Consider the following 23,107-nt stretch of genomic DNA (forward strand, 5'->3'; position numbering starts at 1 on the left):
TTAATAATTACTGGTGATTGGAATGTGAAAGTTGGAAACAAACAAATGTGGACCTCTGCAGGTGGAATACACAGGAATCAAGCTGACTACATCTGTGGAAAGAGACTATGAAAAAACTCAATATCATCACTCAGAACAAGGCCAGGGGCCGACTGTGGAACAAATGATCAATTCCTCATATGCAAGTTCAAGTTGAAACTGAAGAAAATTAGAACAAGTCAACGAGAGCCAAAATATGACCTTGAGAATATCCCACCTGAATTTAGAGACCATCTCAAGAATAGATTTGATGCGTTGAACACTAATGACAGAAGACCAGACAAGTTGTGGAATGACATCAAGGACATCATACTTGAAGAAAGCAAGAGGTCATCAAAAAGAAGGAAAGAAAGAAAAGACCAAAATAGATGTCAGAAGGGAGTCTGAAACTTGCTCTTGAACATCGAGCAGCTAAAGCAAAAGGAAGAAATGATGAAGTAAAAGAACTGAACCAAAGTTTTCAAAGAGCAGCTCAAGAAAACACAGTAAAGTATTATAATGACATGTGCAAAGACCTAGAGATAGAAAACCAAAAGGAAAGAACACACTTGGCATTTCTCAAGCTGAAAAAACTCAAGCTTTGAGCTGCTATAGTGAAAAATTCTGTGGGGAAAATATTAAACGATGCAGGAAGCATCAAAAGAAGATGGAGGGAATATGCACAGTCATTATACCAAAAAGAATTGGTCAACGTTCAACCATTTCAAGAGGAAGCATATGATCAGGAACCAATGGTACTGAAGGAAGAAGTCCAAGCTGTACTGAAGGCATTGGCGAAAAACAAGGCTCCAGGAATTGACAGAATATCATTTGAGATGTTTCAACAAACAGATGCAGTGCTGGAAGGAGGTGCTCACTTGTCTATGCCAAGAACCTTGGAAGACAGCTGCCTGGTCAACCAACTGGAAGAGATCAATATTTATACCTATTTCCAAGAAAGGTGATTCAACTGAATGTGGAAATTATAGAATAATATCATTAATATCACACCCAAGCAAAATTTTACTGAAGATCTTTATCAACAGGGACCTGCCAGAAATTAGGCTGGATTCAGAAGAGGACGTGGAACCAGGGATATCATTGCTGATGTCAGATGGATCCTGGCTGAAAGCAGAGAATAGCAGAAGGATGTTTACCTGTGTTTTACTGACTATGCAAAGGCATTTAACTGTGTGGATCATAACAAATTATGGATAGCATTGAGAAGAATGGGAATTCCAGAACCCTTAATTGTGCTCGTGAGGAACCTTTACATAGATCAAGAGGCAGTCATTTAGACCGAACAAGGGGATACTGCGTGGTTTCAAATTCAGGAAAGGTGTTTGTCACTGTTGTATCCTTTCACCATAGCTATTCAATCTGTGTGAGGAGTAAATAATCTGAAAAGCTGGACTATATGAAGAAGAACGGGGCATCACAATTGGAGGAAGACTCATTAACAACCTGTGTTATGCAGAAGACACAACTTTGCTTGCTAAAAGTGAAGAGGACTTGAAGCACTTACTGATGAAGATCAAAGACCACAGCCTTCAGTATGGATTACACCTCAACATAAAGAAAACAAAAATCCTCCCAACTGGACCAATAAACAACATCATGGTAAACAGAGAAAAGAGTGAAGTTGCCAAGGATTTCATTTTACCTGGATCCACAATCAACAGCCATGGAAGTGGCAGTCAAGAAATCAAAAGACGCATTGCGTTGGGCAAATCTGCTGCAAAGGACCTCTTTCAAGTGTTGAAAAGCAAAGATGTCACCTTGAGGACTAAGGTGCCCCTGACCCAAGCCATGGTATTTTAATCACATCATATGCATGTGAAAGCTGGACAATGAATAAGAAAGACCAAAGAATAACTGACGCCTTTGAATTGTGGTGTTGGTGAAGAATATTGAACATACCATGGACTACCTGTCTTGGAAGTACAACCAGAATTCTCCTTAGAAGCAAAGATGGTGAGGCTGCGTCTTACATACTTTGGACATGTTGTCAGGAGTGACCAGTCCCTGGAGAAGGACATCATGCTTGGTAAAGCAGAGGGTCAACAAAAGTGAGGAAGACCCTCAATGAGATGGATTGACACAGTGGCTGCAACAGTGGGCTCAAGCATAACAAGGATTGTGAGCGTGCCACAGGACCAGGCAGTGTTTTGTTCTGTGGTACATACGGTTGTTACGAGTCAGAACCAACTCAATGGCACCTAACAACAGCAACTTGAAATCTGGCTCTGCCTCTTGCCTTTTCACTTTGTACTATCTCAGACATCTTGCCAAATAAATGCCACCTCCTTCTGTCCTCAACCTGTTATTACGTGAAGTTCAAAACATACAAAAACGTTGAAAGAATTTTCCCGCAAACCCACCTGTGTCCACCACCACGAATATTTTACTATATAGTAAATCTTGCGAAAGCCAGAACTTGTATAAGGCCGTAAACCTGTCAGAGAAGGAAAACTCAAAACTATTTTCCACTAAAACGAGCAATAGAAAAGTAGTAAGAGTGCACGCTGTCAAAGGCGGAAAACCTTCCAGACCTTCAAAAACAAGGCAGTCCCATCAAGTTCCGGCTTTCACAGGTTTCACTATTTTATCATGTAGCTGTCCACCTCAAAACTCCAGCCTTTTGGTTAGCAACCCCGAACTCATTAACAGTTTGCACCACCCAAAGACACCAGAGCTTTAGCTGGAGTTCAGTATTGGTTTAGGGGTATTTTATAGGTGAAATTTATATACGGTAAATGTGTATATCTTAAATGCGCCAGTTTGGCAGACGCATTGTTCAATCCAAATCCTTATTAAGATGTATAGTGTACGCCTCCTCGTGAATGGGCAAATCCCATTGTTTGCGGGGTTCTGCTTTATTTACCCGATCCTATTGTTTCCAACTGTTCTCCCTTCCCAACAGTGTTGAAATGAACATCCTGGTATATGTTGCATTGGGCCTTTCCCCAAAGACACCTACCTATTTCTTACATTTCTGAAAGCTGAGTTGGGGGTTGTGTTTTTTTTGTGCATCCACCAAAAATAATGGTGTGTTGGCAGGGTATCAGATACTGGTTTCTAATAGGAAATCGTAAAGGGAGAAGTCTTGCTCCCTCCCAGCTCCCCTACTAGAGGGAAAGAGAGATTTCAAGGAAAAAAATCAACAGGCAAAGAAAATAGTTACTAACTAGTAAAAGAGCTATGAGAGAAACAAATAGGATGCTGCAGTGGGCAATAACGTGGGATTCCCCTGCTGTGGAGTCCCTGGGTGGTGCAAACAGATAAGCCCTCGGCTGCTAACTGAAAGGTTGGAGGTTCAAGTCCACTCAAAGGTGCCCGGAAAAAAGTCGTGGTGATTTACGTCCCAAAAGCCAGCTATTAAAAACCCTACGAAGCACAGTTCTACTCTGACACACATGTGGTCGCCATGAGCTGGAATTGACTTGGCAGGAACTGATTTAGAGTCCCTGAATGATGCAAACGGTTAATGGGCTGCACTGCTAACCCAAAGGTGAGACGTTCAAGTCCACCCAGAGGTGCCTTGTAAGAAAGGCCTAGTGATCTACTTTCCAAAAAACAGCCATTGAAAACTCTATGGGGTGCAGTTCTACTCTGACACACATGGGGTCGCCACGAGTCAGAATAGGCAACTGGTTTTTCCCTCTGCTTTAGCCAAGGGAATGGTCTGGGATGGGGAAGACTCTCAGGCAAAGGCCTGAAGAAGAAGGAGCCAGCCATGCATAACTTAAATGTTGCCAAAATATCTCCCAGGGAGGTTCCACGGATCACACCGCATCCCACAGCAGTTGGAGCCAGAGCGCCTGTCTCCCTGCACCCTCCCCAAGGCAGGAATTATTCTACCAAGTGAAGCTGCGATGCTATCCCACTTAGGCTTCCAGTGGAATTCACTCCTGTTGGAAAGAACAGCCCAGGCAAAAGCGGACCGGCTGGACAGTGCGCAGTGCGCTCCAGGGAATGGGGTGCAAATGAACCGTGAACTGGCTCCGGGGAGACACGTCTTGGCAGCGATCCCCGCCCCCCGCCAAAGGAGAAAGGCGAGGAGATCACCTGGCCTCTGTGAGTCAGCAGGACAGCGGTGCCGCTTAGAAACTCCTCCTGAAGCCAGCCCGGGTCGCAGCCCCACACAGACCCCAGAATCCCAGCATTATATCCTCTCACCTTTTTTTTTTCTTTCATAAAAGAAAACATTTTACTGCATAAACATATGCAACTTCAATATTGAGGAGAAAAACCCTTAGAATTAAAGAAAAATATTTGCAATATATGACAGACTGTTTCCTTGCCTTTCCAGTTTCTAGAACCTGTAAAAAAAAAAAAAAGGCAAGCCCACTGCTGTGGAGTCTATTCTGACTCACAGCAACCTTATAGAACAGAGTAGAACTGCCCCATAGGGTTTGCAAGGGCAGCTTCAGAAGACAAAGTAAAGTATTATAATGAAATGTGCAAAGATCTGGAGATAGAAAACCAAAAGGGAAGAATACACTTGGCATTTCTCAGACTGAAGGAACTGAAGAAAAAATTCAAGCCTCGAGTTGCAATTTTGAAGGATTCTATGAGCAAAATATTGAATGACATAGGAAGCATCAAAAGATGAAAAGAATACACAGAGTCACTGTACCAAAAAGAATTGGTTGCCTTTCAACCATTTCTGTCCAACCATTTCAGGAGGTAGCATATGATCAAGAACCAATGGTATTGAAGGAAGAAGTCCAAGCTGCACTGAAGGCATTGGTGAAAAAAGCAAGGCTCCAGGAACTGATGGAATACCATTTGAGATATTTCAACAAAAGTATGCAGAGCTGGAAGTGCTCACTTGCCTATGCCAAGAAATTTGGAAGACAGGTACCTGGCCAACCAATTGGAAGAGATCCATATTTGTGCTCATTCCCAAGAAAGGTGATCCAACCAAATGCAGAAATTATCGAACAATATCATTAATATCACACACAAGTAAAACTTTGCTGAAGATAATTCAAAGACAGTTGCAGCAGTACATGGACAGGGAACTTTCAGAGTTAAGCCAGAATGCGGGATATCATTGCTGATGTCAGATGGATCCCAGCCGAAAGCAGAGGATGCCAGAAAGATGTTTACCTGTGTATTATTGACTACGCAAAGGCATTTGACTGTGTGAATCATAACAAATAATGGACAACATTGCAAAGAATGGAAATTCCAAACCACTTAATTGTGTTCATGAGGAACCTGTACATAGACCAAGAGGTTGTCATTCAAACAGAACAAGGGGATTCTACGTGTTTTAAAATCAGGAAAGGTATGTGTCAGGGTTGTATCCTTTCACCATATTATTCAATCTGTATGCTAGGCAAGTATCCGAGGAGCTGGACTATATGAAGAAGAATGAGGCATCAGGTTTGGTGAAAGACTCACTGATAAACTGTGAATATGCAGATGACACACCCTTGCTTGCTGAAAGTGAAGCAGACTTGAAGCACTTACTGATGAAGATCAAAGACTACAGCCTTTAATATGGATTATATCTCTACATAAAGAAAACAAAAATCCTCACAGGTGGACCAATAAGCAACATCATGATAAACGGAGAAAATACGGAAGTTGTCAAGGTTTTCATTCTACTTGGATCCACAATCAATGCCCAGAAGTCAAGAAATCAAACAACATATTGCATTGGACAAAACTGCTGCAAAAGACCTCTTTAATGTGTTGAAAAGCAAAGAGGTCGCTTTGAGGACTGAGGTGTGCCTGACCAAAGCCATGATATTTTCAATCACCTCATATGCATGCCAAAGCTGGACAATGAATAAGGAAGACCGAAGAAAAATTGATGCCTTTGAATTATGGTGTTGGCGAAGAATATTGAATATACCATGGACTGCCAGAACAAACAAATCTGTCTTGGAAGAAATAACAACCAGAATGCTCCTTGGAAGTGAGGATGGCAAGACTTCGTCTTCTATACTTTGGACATGTTATGAGGAAGGATCAGTCCCTGGAGAAGGTCATCATGCTTGGTAAAGTGGAGGTTCAGCAAAAAAGAGGAAGATCCTCTACGATATGGACTGACACAGTGGCTACAACAATGGGCTTAAGCATAACAATGATTGTGAGGGTGGTGCAGGACCAGGCAGTGTTTTGTTTTGTTGCGCATAGGGTCGCTATGAGTCTGAACCGACTCCACCTCACCTAACAACAACAAGTCTTTCTGGAAGCAGGTCTTCCTGCTGCAGATAATCCAGTGGGTTGGAACCACCGACCTTTCAGTTAGCGATCAGTTAACCACTTTGCCACCAGGGTTCCTTTTCGAGTTTTTAAAACCCATAAATAAAAACCAAAGCCGTTGCCATTGAGTCGATTCCGACTCATAGGGACCCTGTAGGACAGAGCAGAACTGCCCCATAGGGTTTCCAGATTGCTACATCTTTCACTCTCAGAGTGGCTGGTGTTCAAACTGCCGATCTTTTGGTTAACAGCCGAGCGCTTAACCACTGCACCACCAGGGTTCCTTCCAGCTTCTAGAGGGTAATTCCTTGGCTCTCCACCCCTTCCTCCATCTGCAAAGCCAGCAGCATAAAAAAAAAAAAAAAAAATAGCACCTTCAAAATATTTTCTGGCTCTCTTCTGCGGTCACATCTTCTCTGCGCTCTGACCCCCCTGCCTCCCTCTTGTAAGGACTCTTGTGATGGCATTTGGGCCCCACCTAGATAAGCTAGGATAATCTCCTCATTTCTAGATTGTTAGTCACATCCGCAAAGTCCCTTTTACCTTGCAATGTAACATAGTCACAGGTTCCAGGGATTAGGACAAAGACACCTTTGGGCGGGGGGACTAGCTGAAAAGTCAGCAGTTGGAACCCCCCCAGTGGCTCCGCAGGAGAAAGACCTGGCAATCTGCTTCCATAAAGATTACAGCCAAGGAGCCCCTATGGGGCAGTTCTACTCTGTCGCACCGGGTCGCTGAGAGTCGAAATCGACTCCAGGACACACAACATTGCTTTATTTATTCATTTTATTATTGTACTTTAGATGAAGGTTTACAGGACAAACTAGCTTCTCATTAAACAATTAGCACACATTGTTTTGTGACATTGGTTACCAACCTCATGACATGTCAACACTCTCCCCTTCTCGAACTTGGGTTCCCAATCACCAGCTCTCCTGTCCCCTCCTGCCTTCTCGTCCTTGCCCCTGGGCTGGCGTGCCCCTTTAGTCTCCTTTTGTTTTATGGGTCTGTCTAATCTTTGGCTGAAGGATGAACTTCAGGAGTGACTTCATTACTGGACTAAAAGGGTGTCTGGGGGCCATACTCTCAGGGTTTCTCCAGTCTCTGTCAGACCAGTAAGTCTGTTCCATTTTTGTGAATTAGAATTTTGTTCTACATTTTTCTCCAGCTCTGTCCGGGACCCTCTATTGTGACCCCTGTCAGAGCAGTCAGTGGTGGGAGCCGTGTACCATGTAGTTGTGCTAGGCTCAGTCTGATGGAGGCTTTGGTAGTTGTGGTCCATTATTCCTTTGGACTAATCTTTCCCTTGTATCTTTGGTTTTCTTCATTCTCCCTTGCTCATGATGGGGTGAGACCAGTGGAGTATCTTAGATGGCTGTTCACAAGCTTTTAAGACCCCAGATGCTACTCACCAAAGTAGAACATAGAACATTTTCTTTATAAACTATACAACATTGATTTGGGGAGTACAGATAAATTTTAACACCAAGGCGAATCGCAAGTAGGTGAATTTGCCAAGTAGGGAATCGTGAATAATGAGAACCAACTATAGGATAGCTGGGACGGTGGCAAGTGCCATGGGAAATGGAGCAGGGTGAGTGGGAGATGGGTTCTGATTGTAAAAAGGGTGGTCAGGGAGGCCTCATTGAGAAGGCCTGATGTTGGAGAAAAGACTCAAAAGATGTGAGGGTGTGAGTCATGGGACCATCTGCCAAGGCAAAGCCTTGGGGCAGGACTGTGTCTGGTGGATCTGAGGAACATGAAAGAGCCTAGTGTGGCTGGAGCTGAGCAAGCGAGGGGAGAGAGCAGGAGGAGATAAAGCAGATATGGGCCCTGGTGAGGATTTTACTTCAACTCTGAGGGAGGTGGGAGCCATGGCAGGATTCTGAGCTGAGGAGGGTGTGAGCTGACTGCCGTGTGGGGAGAAGGAATGGTACGGGGCATGGGTGGAAGCAGGCAGACCTTGAGGAGGTCACTGCAATGGTCCAGGAGAGAGGCGGTGGCAGCTTTTAATCCTTACAAGGTTCCCTCAAGGAAGGCTTTTTGTAAGCCCTTCCTCCAAATGAGGAAACTGAGGCACAGAGAGGTTAAGCCACGTATTAAAAATCACAAAGCTAGTTGGTATCCAAGCCCAAGTCTCTCCAACATCTCCAGTCCATCTTCTCTGCCCATCCCTCCCCAACTTGGCTGCCTCTGGAGGGGATGACTGAGCCCCTATCACTTGTCATTGTTGGGTGCCACCAAGTTGATTCTGACTCATAGCAACCCCATGTGACAGAGTAGAACTGCCTCATGGGGTTTGATTGGCTGTCATCTTTATAGGAGCAGATCGCCAGGTCTTTTCTCCCACGGAGTCACTGGGTGGGATCGAACAGCCAAATTTTTGGTTAGCAGCCGAGCACTTAACCACTGTGCCACCAGAGCTCCTTTCCAACGATTGTGAGGATGGCACAGGACAGGGCAGTATTTCGTTCTGTTGTATATAGGGTCGCTACGAGTCGGAACCAACTCGATGGCACCTAACAACAACAACAGGGGCTCTGAATTGGGGGACAGTTCTGTTTATTGCACACCTGTTGTGTGCCAGGTGCTGAGAATAAAGCAGGGAACAAAACAGACACATCCCTGCTGCATGGGGCTCAAGTCCCAGTGTCGGAGAGAGGGGTGGACACTTGTTAACAGTTACTTACTGAGGCCTTCTGTGAAGGCTGCTGTGTGACCTTGAGGAACTATATTAACCTCTCTGGGCTTCCATAAGTACTCATCTCATGGGATTCTGGGAGAAGTCTGATAATGCATGTCCTTGGCATAGAATTCCCATAAAGTGTAGTTCCCTTGCTCCTCTCCCCTGCTGGGGCCACACCGTTAATTGGGGGGTGGAGGGAATCAAGATACGGTCCCTGAACGCTATGGCCTCTCTCCTGGGGAGGTGAGGTATTGGTCAAAGAAGTCTGCATTTAGGAGGTAACATCTGACCTGGGTCTTGGACATAGAGAAACAGGCAGAGGAAGTGGGAAAGGCATTCTTGGCTGGGGAACAGAATGTGCTAAGGCTCAAAAGTATGAAAAAGCTCAAAAATGGATATGACTACAACTAGTGTTTTAGGAGTCCATGGGTGGTGCAAAAGGTTAAGCGCTCAGTTAGTAGCCCCAAGGTTGGCGGTTTGAACCTAACTAGCTAGTCCACAGGAGAAAGACCTGGCAATCTCCTCCTGTAAAGACTGCAGCCTAGAAAGCTCTGTGGGGCAGTTTTACTCTGTCGCACGGGGTCGCTATGACGATATGCCGCACAACAACAACAATCCTTTATTGTACAGGGACAGGGACCCAGGTTGGAGCCCTGAGATGTACCAGTGTTGTTGTTGCTGTTGTCATTAGCTGCTGTCGAGTCAATTCCCACTCAGGGGACCCCTCTGTGCAGAGTAGAACTGCTCCCTAGGTTTTTCAAGGTTGAGACCTTTAGGAAGCAGATTTCCAAGCCTGTCTTCTGAGGTGCCTCTGAATGGGTTCGAACTGCCAAGCTTTTGGCTAGTAGTCCAGCGCTTAACCGTTTGTGCCACTCAGCTACTCCTATATCCTCAGTCATGTTGGCTGCAGCTTTGTTCTCTGACCCAGGAACATAGTCACCTTCATTCCACGGCTCAAATGGAGCGAAAGCCACATGGCAGGCCCTGGACGCAGTGTGGGAACAAAACAGGCTTGTGACCCAAGCAGGAGAGAGGTCACCCTGGGGCCAGATTTAATTTACTAGGTGGGGGGAGAATGCCCACAGCACCTGCCTGAGGACACACACGGAGAAATCAGCCAGGCAGGAATCTGGGCGGAGGCTCCCTCACCCCGTGTCCAAGCACAGATGGCTGCAGGGGAAGGTATTCCTGGCAGGAGGCATGGCAGATCCAAGGCCCAGAGGAGGGAATAGTGCTCCACACAATGGGGACTGTGGATGGAACATGGGGTGCATGGAGAGGGAGACAGAATCTGCCCAGAGGGCCGAGGGACCACACCAAGCTAGGTTCAAATCCCAGCTCTGCTCTGTATTTATGTGGCCTTGGCCAAATCACTTCCCCTCCCTGGACCTCCATTTTCTCATCTGTAGCATTGTAATGGAGTCCCTGGGTAGTGCAAATGGTTAACGCGCTCAGCTGCTAACTGAAAGGTTGGTGGTTTGAGTCCACCCAGAGGTGCCTTGGAAGAAAGACCTGGTGATTGACTTCTGGAAAGCCAGCCATTGAAAACTGTGCCAAGCAGCCCCTCCTCTGAACTCACATAATGCCTAGTGTTGCCTGTTACTGCGTATAATAACAGTAACAGTCTTAGCTCAGATTTATCAAATGTAGACTATGAAGCAGGCACTGTTTTAGCCATTTTATGTCTACTGACTCATCGAACCCTCCCCCATCCCTTTTTTTTTTAATTTAACAAACCTTTATAAGTATGTAAACCTTGCAGTTCTAAGTACTTTATATGCTCACAACAACCCTGTGAGGTAATGGTTATTATTATCTCCATCCGATGGATAAAGAAACCAAGGCACAGAGAAGTGACTGGCCCAGAGACACATACCCGGTGGGGTGTAGGAGTCAAACCTATGTAGTCTGGCTCTAGAGTTTGTGCCATTAACCATGACACCACGCCACCTCTCACATCCCCATCTCACAGTTGAGGAAACTGGAGCACAGAGAGATTAAGATTAAGCAACTGGCCTCAGTTTAACTAAAAAGTGGTAAAGCCGGGCACCGAGCCCATGATGTCCAGCTCCAGGACCACACTCTGACTCACATCTGTACCAGTTTGGATACTCAGAACATACCTGTATCAGTTGGATGCACCTGCCTCAGTATTTCTCAGCCCAGCGGCCTTTTAGAATCCCATGCAGGGGCTTTAAAGTCTCCCAAAGCCCCAGAATCCCCTGTGTGGACAGTGTGGTAACCAGCCCTCCTTGTCCCCACTGGATCAGCCCCTAGTCAGCTGGCCACAAGCCATGTACCCAGCTTCCCCCACAGGCTGCCTTGTGACTCCCCTCAGGTTGCTGCCCATTGGAAATTCTGGCTGGCTGGGCTGTACCTCCCTGGGGTCCCCAGAGTCCTCCTGCGAGCCCAGATGGAGGGCACAGGTCTCCAGCCTACGTCCCTCTGCTCCAAGCCTGATCTTGGTGCCAGGCCTCTGGGAAACTCTCTATCCCTCAAGTCTGTGAAGCCAAAGGAGGCCTTCAGGAAAGACACTGAGCCCCAGGAGCAAGACATACCCTCGATGGGCCTCAGTTTCCTCATCTGTCAACTGGGCAGATAAGGAGGAACTAATGGAAAAGGTATATATAAACCAGCAGGGTTTTCAACCTCAGAGGGTCCAACACCCCCCCCTTTTTTTTTATTAAAAACATTTTGTTTTAGTGAGAAGAGGTGCTTTTTTTCCTCCCTTTAATTATTCATTCATTTAACATTTTCTTAAAATAAAATGCACACGAGACTGTGCACAGAGCTTTGGTGGACAGCTCAATGAACTTTGCAAAGTAGGGACGCCAGGTAACCAGCCCCCCTCCCCCAGAAGTCTCCTCCTGTCCCCTTCCCTTGGTCACCCCCCCCCCCCCCGACCACCAACAAGGATAGCCACATCCCGGCATCTAACACTACAGATTGCTTTTTCCTGTTTTTGAACTTCCCATCAGTGGAATCACACTGCCTGGACTCTTCAGCGTTCCTTGTGCTTCCCTCAATATTCTGTTCCCAAGTCTCATTTGTGTGGTGGGGTCCAAAGCCCCTTTATAGAGCAAATATTTGTAACATCCTCATCACTATCCTGAAATGAAGTTTGTAGATGATATAGCTTACTTGGCACAGTAATTAAGAGCACAGGCTGCTAACCAAAATGTCGGCAGTTCGAATCCACCAGCTGCTCCTTGGAAACCCTATGGGGCAGTTCTACTCTGTCCTATAGGGTCGCTATGAGTCGGTATCAACTCAATGGCAATGGGTTGGGTTTTGGGGGTTTTAGCTTACTTACACACGTAATGTTTTTAAGTTCAATTTATTGTCCTAAGTATACAATAAAGGGACATAGATGGAAAGTAACGCAGTTGTAGTATGGTTAAGACAGGGCAGACCTGGGTTTTGTGGGGCCTGAGTGATGCGAATGATTTGTGCTTAATGACTAACCGGAAGGTTGGCAGTTTGACCCCAGCAGCACCTTGGAAGAAAGGCCTAGTGATCTCCTGAAAGGTCACGGCCTTAAAAGCCCTATGGAAGAGTTCTACTCTGTACACTTGGGATCGCACCAACTACCAACAGCAACAGTGGCATCTGTCACTACAACTACATGGTGGTGGAGGAGAAGACACAAGATTTGAAGTGTTTGGAGCGAGAAGCTAGTCTGTTATTTTTCTGAGATGTTTGGTGGTTTTTGTCAGCTTTCAAAATGCAGTGAGTTGCTGTGATTTCTTTTTTCGTTCCAAATACTTTTACAGTCGTTAAGTACTGACTCTTTTACTTAAAGAGAACCTGTCCTAAGTGATATAAGCTTCAAAACCCAAACCTGTCACCATTGAGTTGATTCAGACTCATGGTGGCCCCAGGTGTTCCAGAGTAGAACTGAGCTCTGTGGGGTTTTCTTGGCTGGAATCTTTACGGCAGATCGCCAGGCCTTTCTTCTGCAGTGCTGCTGGGATAAACTGCCAACTTCCTGGTTAGTTGTTGAGCGCATACCATTCGCGCCACCCAGGGAGTCATGGGTGAAAGAGTGTAGAAAGTGCTCACTAGTGGACACCATCACGCCCCCATTTTGCGGGGAAGGAAATGAGGCCAAGAAATGAGAGAAGTTCTGCTCGTGAGTGGAGAAACTCAGAGGGCCCCTTTGTCCACCTGCTTGTTTGCCCTCCTGCACCTGCCCTGAGATTTCTCTACCACTTTCCACCACGGGTCCCAGAGGCCTCAGGTGTAAAGCTGGACACCCCAGGGCAGACTCCTGGGGCCCCTGATCTCCCACCGTCCCTGTGCCCTTCACCTCTGCCTGGCTCTCATGCTGTCTCCCGTTTCCCCCACAGTGAGAAGTTACCAGGTGAATACTTCAGGTACAAAGGCATTCCCTTCCCCGTGGGCCTCTACTCACCTGAGAGCATCAGCACCGCAGAGTACGCACCCGATGTTCGGGATGACGACATCTTCATTGTCACCTACCCCAAGTCAGGTATGTACGAGGCAGGGCTGGGGCGCGACTGGAAGAGTAGAGGGGGGATGGAAGGTGTGCTTTTTTTTTTTTTTTTTTAACATATGAGGTTTGTTTTTTGTTGGCAACAGGTTTATTAAGATATAACATCCCAGACAATTTGCCCACTTATTTAAAGTGTACAAGTCAGTGGTTTTTCATATATTCACAGAGTTGTCATCCGTCATCATGATCGATTTTGGAATATTTTCATTACCCCAAAAAGAAACCCTACATGCTTTAGCCAAGGAGCCTGGTGGTATGAATGGTTAAGTGCTCAGCTACTAATGGAAAGGTTACCAGTTCAGACTCACCCAGTGGCTCTGTGGGAGAAAGACCCGGAGATCTGCTTTCATAGATTACAGCCTAGAAAACCCTAAGAGGCAGCTCTACTTTGTCACATAGGGTTGCTGTGAGTCAGCTTTGACTCAATGGCACCCAACGACAACAACATGCATTAGCCGTCACTCCTCAATTTCCCCATTCACCACCCCATTAGCCTTGTTGTTGTTGTTAGTTGCTGTCGAATCGATTCTGACTCATGGAACCAAATCCATAGATTTGCCTTTTCGGGACATTTTGTATAAATGGAATCTTACAATATGTAGTCCTTTGTGACTGGCTTCTTTTGCTTAATATCATGTTTTCAAGGTTCATCCATGTTGTAGCGTGTGTCAGTACTTCATTCCTTTTTATTGCTCAGTACTATTCCATGGTATAGATACACCACATTTTCTTTTTCCATTCACCAGTTGATAGAAATTTGAGTTGTTTCCACTTTTTTGGATCGTAACAAATTATGGATAGCATTTAGAAGAACGGGAATTCCAGAACACTTAATTGTGCTCATGGGAAACCTGTACATAGACCAAGAGGCAGTCCTTTGAACAGAACAAGGAGATACTGCATGGTTTAAAATCAGGAAGGGTGTGCATCAGGGTCGTATCCTTTTACCATGCTTATTCAGTCTGTATGCTGAACAAATAATCCAAGAAGCTGGACTATGTGAAGAAGAACATGGCATCAGAATTGGTGAAAAATTCATTAACAACCTGCGATATGCAGATGATATAACCTTGCTTGCTGAAAGGGAAGAGGACTTGAAGCACTTACTAATGAAGATCAAAGACCACAGCCTTCAGTATGGATTGCACCTCAACATAAAGAAGACAAAAATCCTCACAACTGGACCAATGAGAAACATTATGATAAATGGAGAAAAGATTGAAGTTGTCAAGGATTTCATTTTACTAGGATCCATAATCAACGTCCACGGAAGCAGCAGTCAAAAAATCAAACAATGCAATCATTGGGCAAACCTGCTGCAAAAAAGATCTCTTTAAAGCATTGAAACGCTTTGAGGACCAAGATGTGCCTGAGCTAAGCCATCATATTTTCAGTCACCTCATGTGCATGTAAAAGCTGGACAATGAATAAGGAAGACTGAAGAACAACTGATGCCTTTGAATTACGGTATTGGCAAAGAATATTGAATATACCATAGACTGCCAGAGGAACGAACGAGTCTTTCTTGGAGGAAGTACAGCCAGAGTGCTCCTTGGAAGCGAGAATGGCAAGACTTCATCTCACATACTTTGAACACGTTATCAGGAGGGACCATTGCCTGGAGAAGGACATCATGCTTAGTAAGGTAGATAGTCAGCGAAAGAGAGGAAGACCCTCGATGAGATGGACTGATACAGTGGCAGCAACAATGGGCTCAAATATAGCAACAGTTGTGAGGATGGCACAGGACCGAGCAGTGTTTCATTCTGTTGTATGTAGGGTTGCCGTGAGTCAGAATTGACTTGGCGACACCTAACAGCAAAAACCACTTTTTTGGCTGTTTTCGATAATGCTGCTCTTGAACTTCATGTACAAGTATTTACTTGAACTTCTGTGCTCATTAAGGAGCCCTGGTGGTGCAATAGTTATATGCTCGGCTGCTAACCGAAAGGTCAGCAGTTCAAACCCAACCAATGGCTCCATGAGAGAAAGACCTGGCAATCCGCTTCCAGAAAGATTACAGTCTAGGAAACCCTATGAGGCAGTTCTACTCTGTCACATGGGGTCGCTATGAGCACAATTGACTCAATGGCACCAAACAATAACAGCAACAAATGTTTTCATTTCTCTTGGAGTTCTGTGAGTTTTGATATACATACACAGTTGCATAACCACCACTGTGATGAAGTTACAGAACAGTTCCACCACCCCTCAGGTTTCCCCTATGCCTCTTTGTAGTCAGCCTCTCCCCATGCCAAACATTGATCTGTTTGCTGTCCCTGTAGTTTTGCTTTTTCCAGAATGTTATATAAATGGAATCACACAATATGTAGCTTTTGAGATAGGCTCCTTTCATTCATCATAATGCTTTTTAGATTCATCTAAGTAGTTATATTTTTTTATTGCTGAGTAGTATTCCATGATATGGATGTACCATAGTTTGTTTATCCATTCATCTGTTGAAGAATACTTGGGTTGTTTCCAGTTTGGGGTGACTATGAATGCAGCTGCTATAAGCCTCTGTGTACATGTCCATGAATGGAAGCATGTTTTCATTTATCTTGGGCAAATGCATAGAAGTGGGGTTGATGACTCAATGGTAAACGTGTATGTTTACAAGGAACTTCCAAACTGTTCCCTAAAGTGGTGTTACCATTTTGCTTTCTCACTGGCAATGTAGATGAGTTCCAGTTGCTCCACATCCTCATTAGCACTCGGTATCTTCGGATTCGTTTGTTTTTTAGCCATTCTTTTTTAACAGGTGTACTGATATCTCATCGTGGTTTTGATTTGCATCTCCCTGTTGGCTAATGGTGTTGTAAAATGGTAATAGTAGTAGCCTCAGAGCCTGTTTAACTTAAGGGAAGATAATGACCAGGAACAGCCCAAAGTTGATTCCTATAAGGTGAAGGTCAGACATGCCTCCACTCTCCAACCTTTTTACCGATTCTGACACCAGCCCTCCCTCTCACAGCACTCTCTATTTCTCTTCTGTGTTTGAGAATCCACTAGCAATGGCCACAAAGAACTCACAGACCATATTTACAGTTCAGTGGTTTATTAAGGAAGTAACAGGCTACAGGAGCCCTGGTGGCACAGTGGTTAAGAGCTTGGCTGCTAACCAAAAGGTCAATAGTTCAAATCTACCATCTGCTCCTTGGAAACCTGTGGGAGAGTTCTACTCTGTCCTACAGGGTTGCTATAAGTCAGAATCAACTGCACAGCAATGGGTTTAATAGGCTACCACGCGGGATCAGGATCAGGAGGCGTGTAGGGAAAGTCTCCCTTCTTCAGTGCAGGACAGCTGTCTCAGCTTCTCTTGGCCATGCAGACCTCCTCTCAGCCTCCTCGGGACAGGCTCCTCTTGGCACTGCCATCTGTCACCACTGCCTCCTCCATTGGGCCCCTTCCGGGCCTGTCGCTGTCTTCAGTGTTACAGCCCTTGACACATGTTACAGCTCTTTTAGGAGGTTCCTTGCTTCCTCTCTCTCTCTGCTTCTGTCTTCCTTCTGCTTCTTTCTGTCTCAAAACCCTCTGTGGGGATGGCTGTGTATATATATATATATACATATATACATATATATACACACACATATGTACATATATACATATATACACAACTCCATGTCAATTTCAAGGCATGGCCCTCCCACCAGGGCCACAGACTGACCAGTTCCCTCTCAGTAGGCCACAGACACTTTATTTGAGTAGTAGGCTACAGACACTTCATTTGCATAGTCTATTGATTAATCCCTGCAAGGTGCATACCAATCACAGAGGAGGCTGCAGCCCAGGACCAGACAAAAAGTATCAAACCATCTAATTGTTTATAACATACCCAGGAAATGTTGATCATGCTGGACAAAAGTCACAAACCCTCTGAGGTAGAAAACTAGGCCAAGCATGACTCCTCAGAGTTCAGGGGGAAAATCTCTCAGGCTGTTTTTCCAAAGAACCAAGGCAAAAGGCCACATAAAGGAAAACACATTTCACCACATATGTTGAGTATATTTTCATGTATTTGTTAGCCATTGTAGATTTCCTTTCATAAACTGTCTGCTCAAATCTTTTTACTCTTTTTAAACCGGATTGTCTGTCTTCTTATATTATTGAGCTTTGAGAGTTCTTTATATAATCCAAGTACAAAACCTTTATCAGATATGCGTCTTGCATAGATTTTCTCCCAGTCTGTGGCTTGTTTTTTCATTCTCGTCAGTGTCTTTGCAGAGCAAAAGAATTAAATTTTGATGGAATCTAATTTGTCCTTTTATGAAGCATGCTGTTTTTTTAAATATTTATTTACTTTGTTGTTATTGAGAATATACACGGCAAAGTATACACCAATTCAACAGCTTCTACAATTACAATTCAGTGACATTGATGACATTCTTCAAGTTGTGCAAACATTCTCATTATCCTTTTCTGAGTTGTTCCTCCCCCATTAACATAAACACACTGCTCCCTAAGGCTCCAGTCTAATCTTTTGACTTGCTGTTGTCAGTTTGATCTCATATAGATAGATCTAAAAAGAGCACAGTGCTCACAGCAGACATTCTTTACTAATTAAGCTAAACTACTGTTTGGTTTTAAGAGGACTTCAGGGGCTAACTTCTTTTTTTTAATTGAATGTATTAATTTCTTTTTTAAAAAGTAATACGTTTGCCCACGCTGCCCCTTCCCCTGCTGGAGAGAGGGCCTGTGTGCTGCCAGCTGGTGGCACACCCCCACCCTGGCCAGAGAAAGCACCTGCATGGCCCCTGTCCACCCAGCCACCTGCCCTGCCCAGTATCATGAAAGACGAGATTTCCATTGAAGAAGCTCAATGAACCTCATACAAAACCAAAAAACCAAACCCAATGCTGTCAAGTCGATTCCAACTCATAGCGACCTTCATACAAGATAGACCCCAAAAGAAAGTCACCAAGACTTATCATAATCAAACTTTCCAAGTCCAAAGATACAGACAGAATTCTGAAAGCAGATCGGGAAAAGCGAAATATCACCTTCAAAGGGACTCCAATAAGACTAACCTCTTTTGCTGTAAACTTTTACCTAAAGCACAATAAAATTAAAAAAAAAAAGGACTAACCTCTGATTTCTCGGCAGAAACCATGCAGGCAAAAGGCAATGAGATGACATTATAAGACCCTGAAAGAAAAGAATCGCCAACCAAAATCATGTACCTAGCAAGATTGTCTCTCAAATAAGCAAGATTGTCTCTCAAATAAGAGGGCAAAATTAGGATATTCTCAGATAAACAGAAATTAAGGGAATTTGTAAAAACCAGACCAACCTTACAAGAAATATTGCACAATATGGGGGAAGTCAGTAGAACATGACCAAGGCATGGGAGGGCACTGAGAGGAACACAGGAACAAAGGGCAGCAACAGTAATTATAGCATAGACCATCCTGCAACAATTGTATTAACAAACACGAATTTATGAATGGATACGTAGCTAGGTAGATATAACAAGACGTGTATGAGAGTATGAGGGACACACCCATCTGCAGATATAGGTCTAGCGGTGGATATTTCTACATACAGAACTGTCAGTGGTGACTACATATCAATGTAGACAATACAGCATACACACGCCACAGTCCAGGAAACTTCTTAGACATAACCAAACACCTTGCGGGACCATAGATGTGGGGGACATCTACTCAACTGGCACGACATAGTTCATACAGACAAAGTCCTGCATCCTACTTTGGTGAGTAGCATCTCGGGTCTGAAAAGCTTGCAAGTGGCCATCTAAGACACACCTATCAGTCTCTTACCACCTGGAGCAAAAGAGAATTAAGAAAACAAAAACCCGAAGGAGCGATTAGTCCAAAGGACTAAGGTACCACATGAACCACAGCCTACACTATCCTGAGACCAGAAGAACTAGATGGTGCCCAGCTACCACCACCAACCACTCTGACTGGAATCACAACAGAGGGTCCTGAACAAAGCAGGAGAAAAATTGCAGAGCAAAAACTCAAATTCACAAAAAATGCCATACTTACTGGTCTGATAGAGATTGGAGGAACTCCCAAGACTATGGCCCTAAGACACCTTTCCGAACTAGAACTGAAGCCATTACCAGAGAACACCCATCAGCCAAACCATAGAAAAAAAACCATAGACATGCCCATAAAATAAACAACAATACCCTAGAGAAACATGTTCCTTAAAACAATCTATTATACGAGATCAAAAGGGCAACATTTGCCCAAAAGCAAAGATGAGAAGCCAGGAAGATGTAGTAATTCAGGATGAAAGGAAATGGCGACCCTACAACAGAAACGAGAGGAGGGCAGGCCCGTTGTGGGGAATGGAACCAATGTCATGGAACACTTTGTGTATAAACTATTGAATGGGAAACTAATTTGCTATGTAAGCTTTCACCTTATGCACACAAAAAAAAGAGTCCTTCAGATAGAGAACCAATGACATCAGACAACAACCTGAGAGTAAGCCACACAATGGCATTACCAAGATGCCAACCCAGATAGAGAAATCTCAAAAGTAAAATAAAGCTACAGAACCCAAAACAGGAAACCAGAGATGTCAATCTGTAAGGGACAAACACTTTAAAACAAAAAGGGGGAATAAATGGTGTAGGCATAGAACTTCCATATGGACAGGAAGTCATGGTGACATCTAGAAATAACAGACTGTTTTAAACTTATGAAGATAAAGGTAAATGTCAGAATAACTACAAAGACAGTTAATAAACCTGCTCTCCGAAATAAAGAAGAAATCATAAAGACTCAGTAAACACAAAATCGACAACAGTAAAGGAAATGAAAAGAAACTACATAAGCAAAAAGGACTCAGCACAGAAAACTAAGCAGAACAACGAAAACGGCAACACCACAACACAAAGCATAACAAAATGACAACAGGAAACTCACACCTATGATAATCACACTGAATGTAAATGGTCTAAATGCGCCAGTCAAGAGACAGAGTGGCAGAATGGATAAAAAAAATGACCCATCAATATGTTGCCTACGAGAGACACACCTTAGACACAAAGACATAAACAAGTTAAAAAAAAAAAATACATCATCCAAATAGTAACCAAAAAAAAGTGGGAATGGCAATATTAATCTCTGATAAAATAGACTTTAAATTAAAATCCATCATAAGAGACACAGAGGGGCATCAGTAATGATTAAAAGGATAATCCACCAAGAAGGAATAACCATAATAAATTCTATAGTTCTATGCATCCAAAGACAGAGCTCCGAAACACATAAAACAAACTCTAACAGCATTGAGAAGAGAAGTTGACAGTTCCACAATAATAGTAGGAGTCTTTAACACACCACTTTTTTTTTTTTCAATTGTGCTTCAGGTGAAAGTTTACAGCTCAAGTTAGTTTCTCATACAAAAATTTATACACACCTTGTTATGTGACCCTAATTGCTGTACCTATAATGTACCTATAAAGCACACTCCCCCCTTCTACCCCGGATATCCCGTGTCCATTCAACCAGCTCCTATCCCTTTCTGCTTTCTCATCTTGCCTCTGGACAGGAGCCGCCCATTTAGTCTCGTAACACACCACTTTCAATGAAGGACTGAACAGATAGAAAGAAACTAAACAAAGATACAGAAGACTTAAATAACACAGTTAATCAACTTGATCTCGTAGACATATATGGAACATTTCACCCAAAGGCAGCATAGTATACATTCTTCTGCAATGTACATGGATCATTCTCCAGAATAGACCATATTTTAGGCAACAAAGCAAGCCTCGATACATTCAAAAACATCAAGATAATACAAAGCATCTTCTCTGACCACAACAGTGTAAAATTAGAAATGAATAACAGGAAGAAGCAGGGGAGGGGTAAGGAGAATCAAATACATGGAAACTGAATAACAGCTTGCTGAAAAAACATTGGGTGTAATAGAAAAAATTAAAAATGAAATTTAAAAAAATTCCTAGAATCAAATGAGAACGAAAACACAACATACCAAAACCTGTGGGACACAGCAAATGCAATGCTCAAGGGAGAATTCATAGCAAAAAAAAAAGCACACATCAAAAAAAGAAGAAAAGGTCCAAAATCAATAGCTTAACCCAACAACTTGAACTAACAGAAAAAGAGCAGTAAAAGAAGCCCACAAAAAAAAAAAAAAAGAAACAGTCACCAGAAAAAAGCTAATAACAAAGATTAGGGCAGAAATAAATGAAATAGACAACAGAAAAACAATAGAAAGAACCAATAAGACTAGAAGCTGGTTCTTTGAGAGGATGAATAAAATAGATAAACCACTGGCCAAACTGACAAAGGAAAAGAATGAGAAGAAGCAAATAATCAAAATAACAAATAAGATGGACAACACTACCACAGAACCAGCCGAGATGAAAAGGATCATAAGCAAATACTATGAAAAATTGCACTCCAACGAATTTGAAAACCTCGAAGAAATGGCCAAATTTCTGGAAACATACTACCTACCTAACTAACACAAGCTGAAGTAGAAAATTTAAACAGACCCATAACAAAATAGGAAATTGACGAGCTCATTAAAAAAAAAAAAAAACTCCCAATAAATAAAAGCCCCAGCCCAGATCGCTTCACTAGAGAATCCTACCAAACATTCAGAGAAGACTTGACACCATTTCTACTCAAACTATTTCAGAACATAGAAAAGGTAGGAATACTCCCGAATTCATTCTATGAAGCTAGCATAACCCTATTATCAAAGCCAGGCAGAGACATCACTAAAAAAGAAAATTATAGACCAGTATCTGTCATAAATATAGATGCAAAATCTTAACCAACAGAATCCAACAGCACATCAAAAAAATAATATACCATAACCAAGTGGGATTCATACCAGATATGCAATGATGGTTTAACATTAGAAAATCAATCAGTGTAATTCACCACGTAAATAGAAGACTCACATGATCATCTCAATTGGTGCAGAAAAGGCATTTGATAAAATCCAACATCCAATCTTTTTTTTTTTCAATTGCGCTTTAAGTGAAAGTTTGCAGCTCAAGTTAGTTTCGCATACAAAAATTTATACACACATTGTTAAGTAACCCGAGTTGCTATCCCTGAAATATGTCAGCACACCCTCCTTTCCACTCCGGATTTTCCGTGTCCATTCAACCAGTTCCTGTCCCTTTCTGCCCTCTCATCTCACCTCCAGACAGGAGCTGCCCATTTAGTCTCATGTATCTACTTGAACTAAGAAGCACACTCTTAACGAGTATCATTTATGTTTTATAGTCCAGTCTAATCTTTGTCTGAAGAGTTGGCTTTGGAAGTGGTTTTAGTTCTGAGTTAACAGAAAGTTCAGGGGCCATGCCTTCTGGGGTTCCGCCAGTCTCAGTCAGACCATTAAGTCTGGTTGTTTTACGAGAATTTTAGTTCTGCACCCCACTTTCTCCATCAGGGACTCTCTGTTGTGTTTTCTGTAGGGGCGGTCTTCCTGGTAGCCAGGCACCATCTAGTTCTTCTGGTCTCAGGTTGATGGTGTCTCTGGCTTATGTGGCCCTTTTCGTTTCTTGAGCTAATATTTTCCTTGTCTTTGGTGTTCATCATTCTCCTTTGGTCCAGGTGGGTTGGGACCAATTGATGCATCTTAGCTGGCCGCTCACTAGCTTTTAAAATCCCAGATGCCAGTCACCAAAGTGGGATGCA

The 23,107-nt window shown here is 43.5% G+C and overlaps 1 protein-coding gene across 1 annotated transcript in view; it reads left to right on the plus strand.

The window, feature by feature from the left end:
- Positions 1-23,107, plus strand: part of SULT2B1 (sulfotransferase family 2B member 1) — a 48,580-nt gene that overhangs the window by 12,471 nt on the left and 13,002 nt on the right. Inside the window, exon 2 of the mRNA XM_049900474.1 lies at positions 13,276-13,418. Within this exon, the coding sequence (XP_049756431.1) occupies positions 13,276-13,418 (143 nt within the window). The remainder of the gene's footprint in view (positions 1-13,275; positions 13,419-23,107) is intronic.

The sequence above is a fragment of the Elephas maximus genome, chromosome 11 (assembly GCF_024166365.1).
Source record: "Elephas maximus indicus isolate mEleMax1 chromosome 11, mEleMax1 primary haplotype, whole genome shotgun sequence".
Lineage (NCBI taxonomy): Eukaryota > Metazoa > Chordata > Mammalia > Proboscidea > Elephantidae > Elephas > Elephas maximus.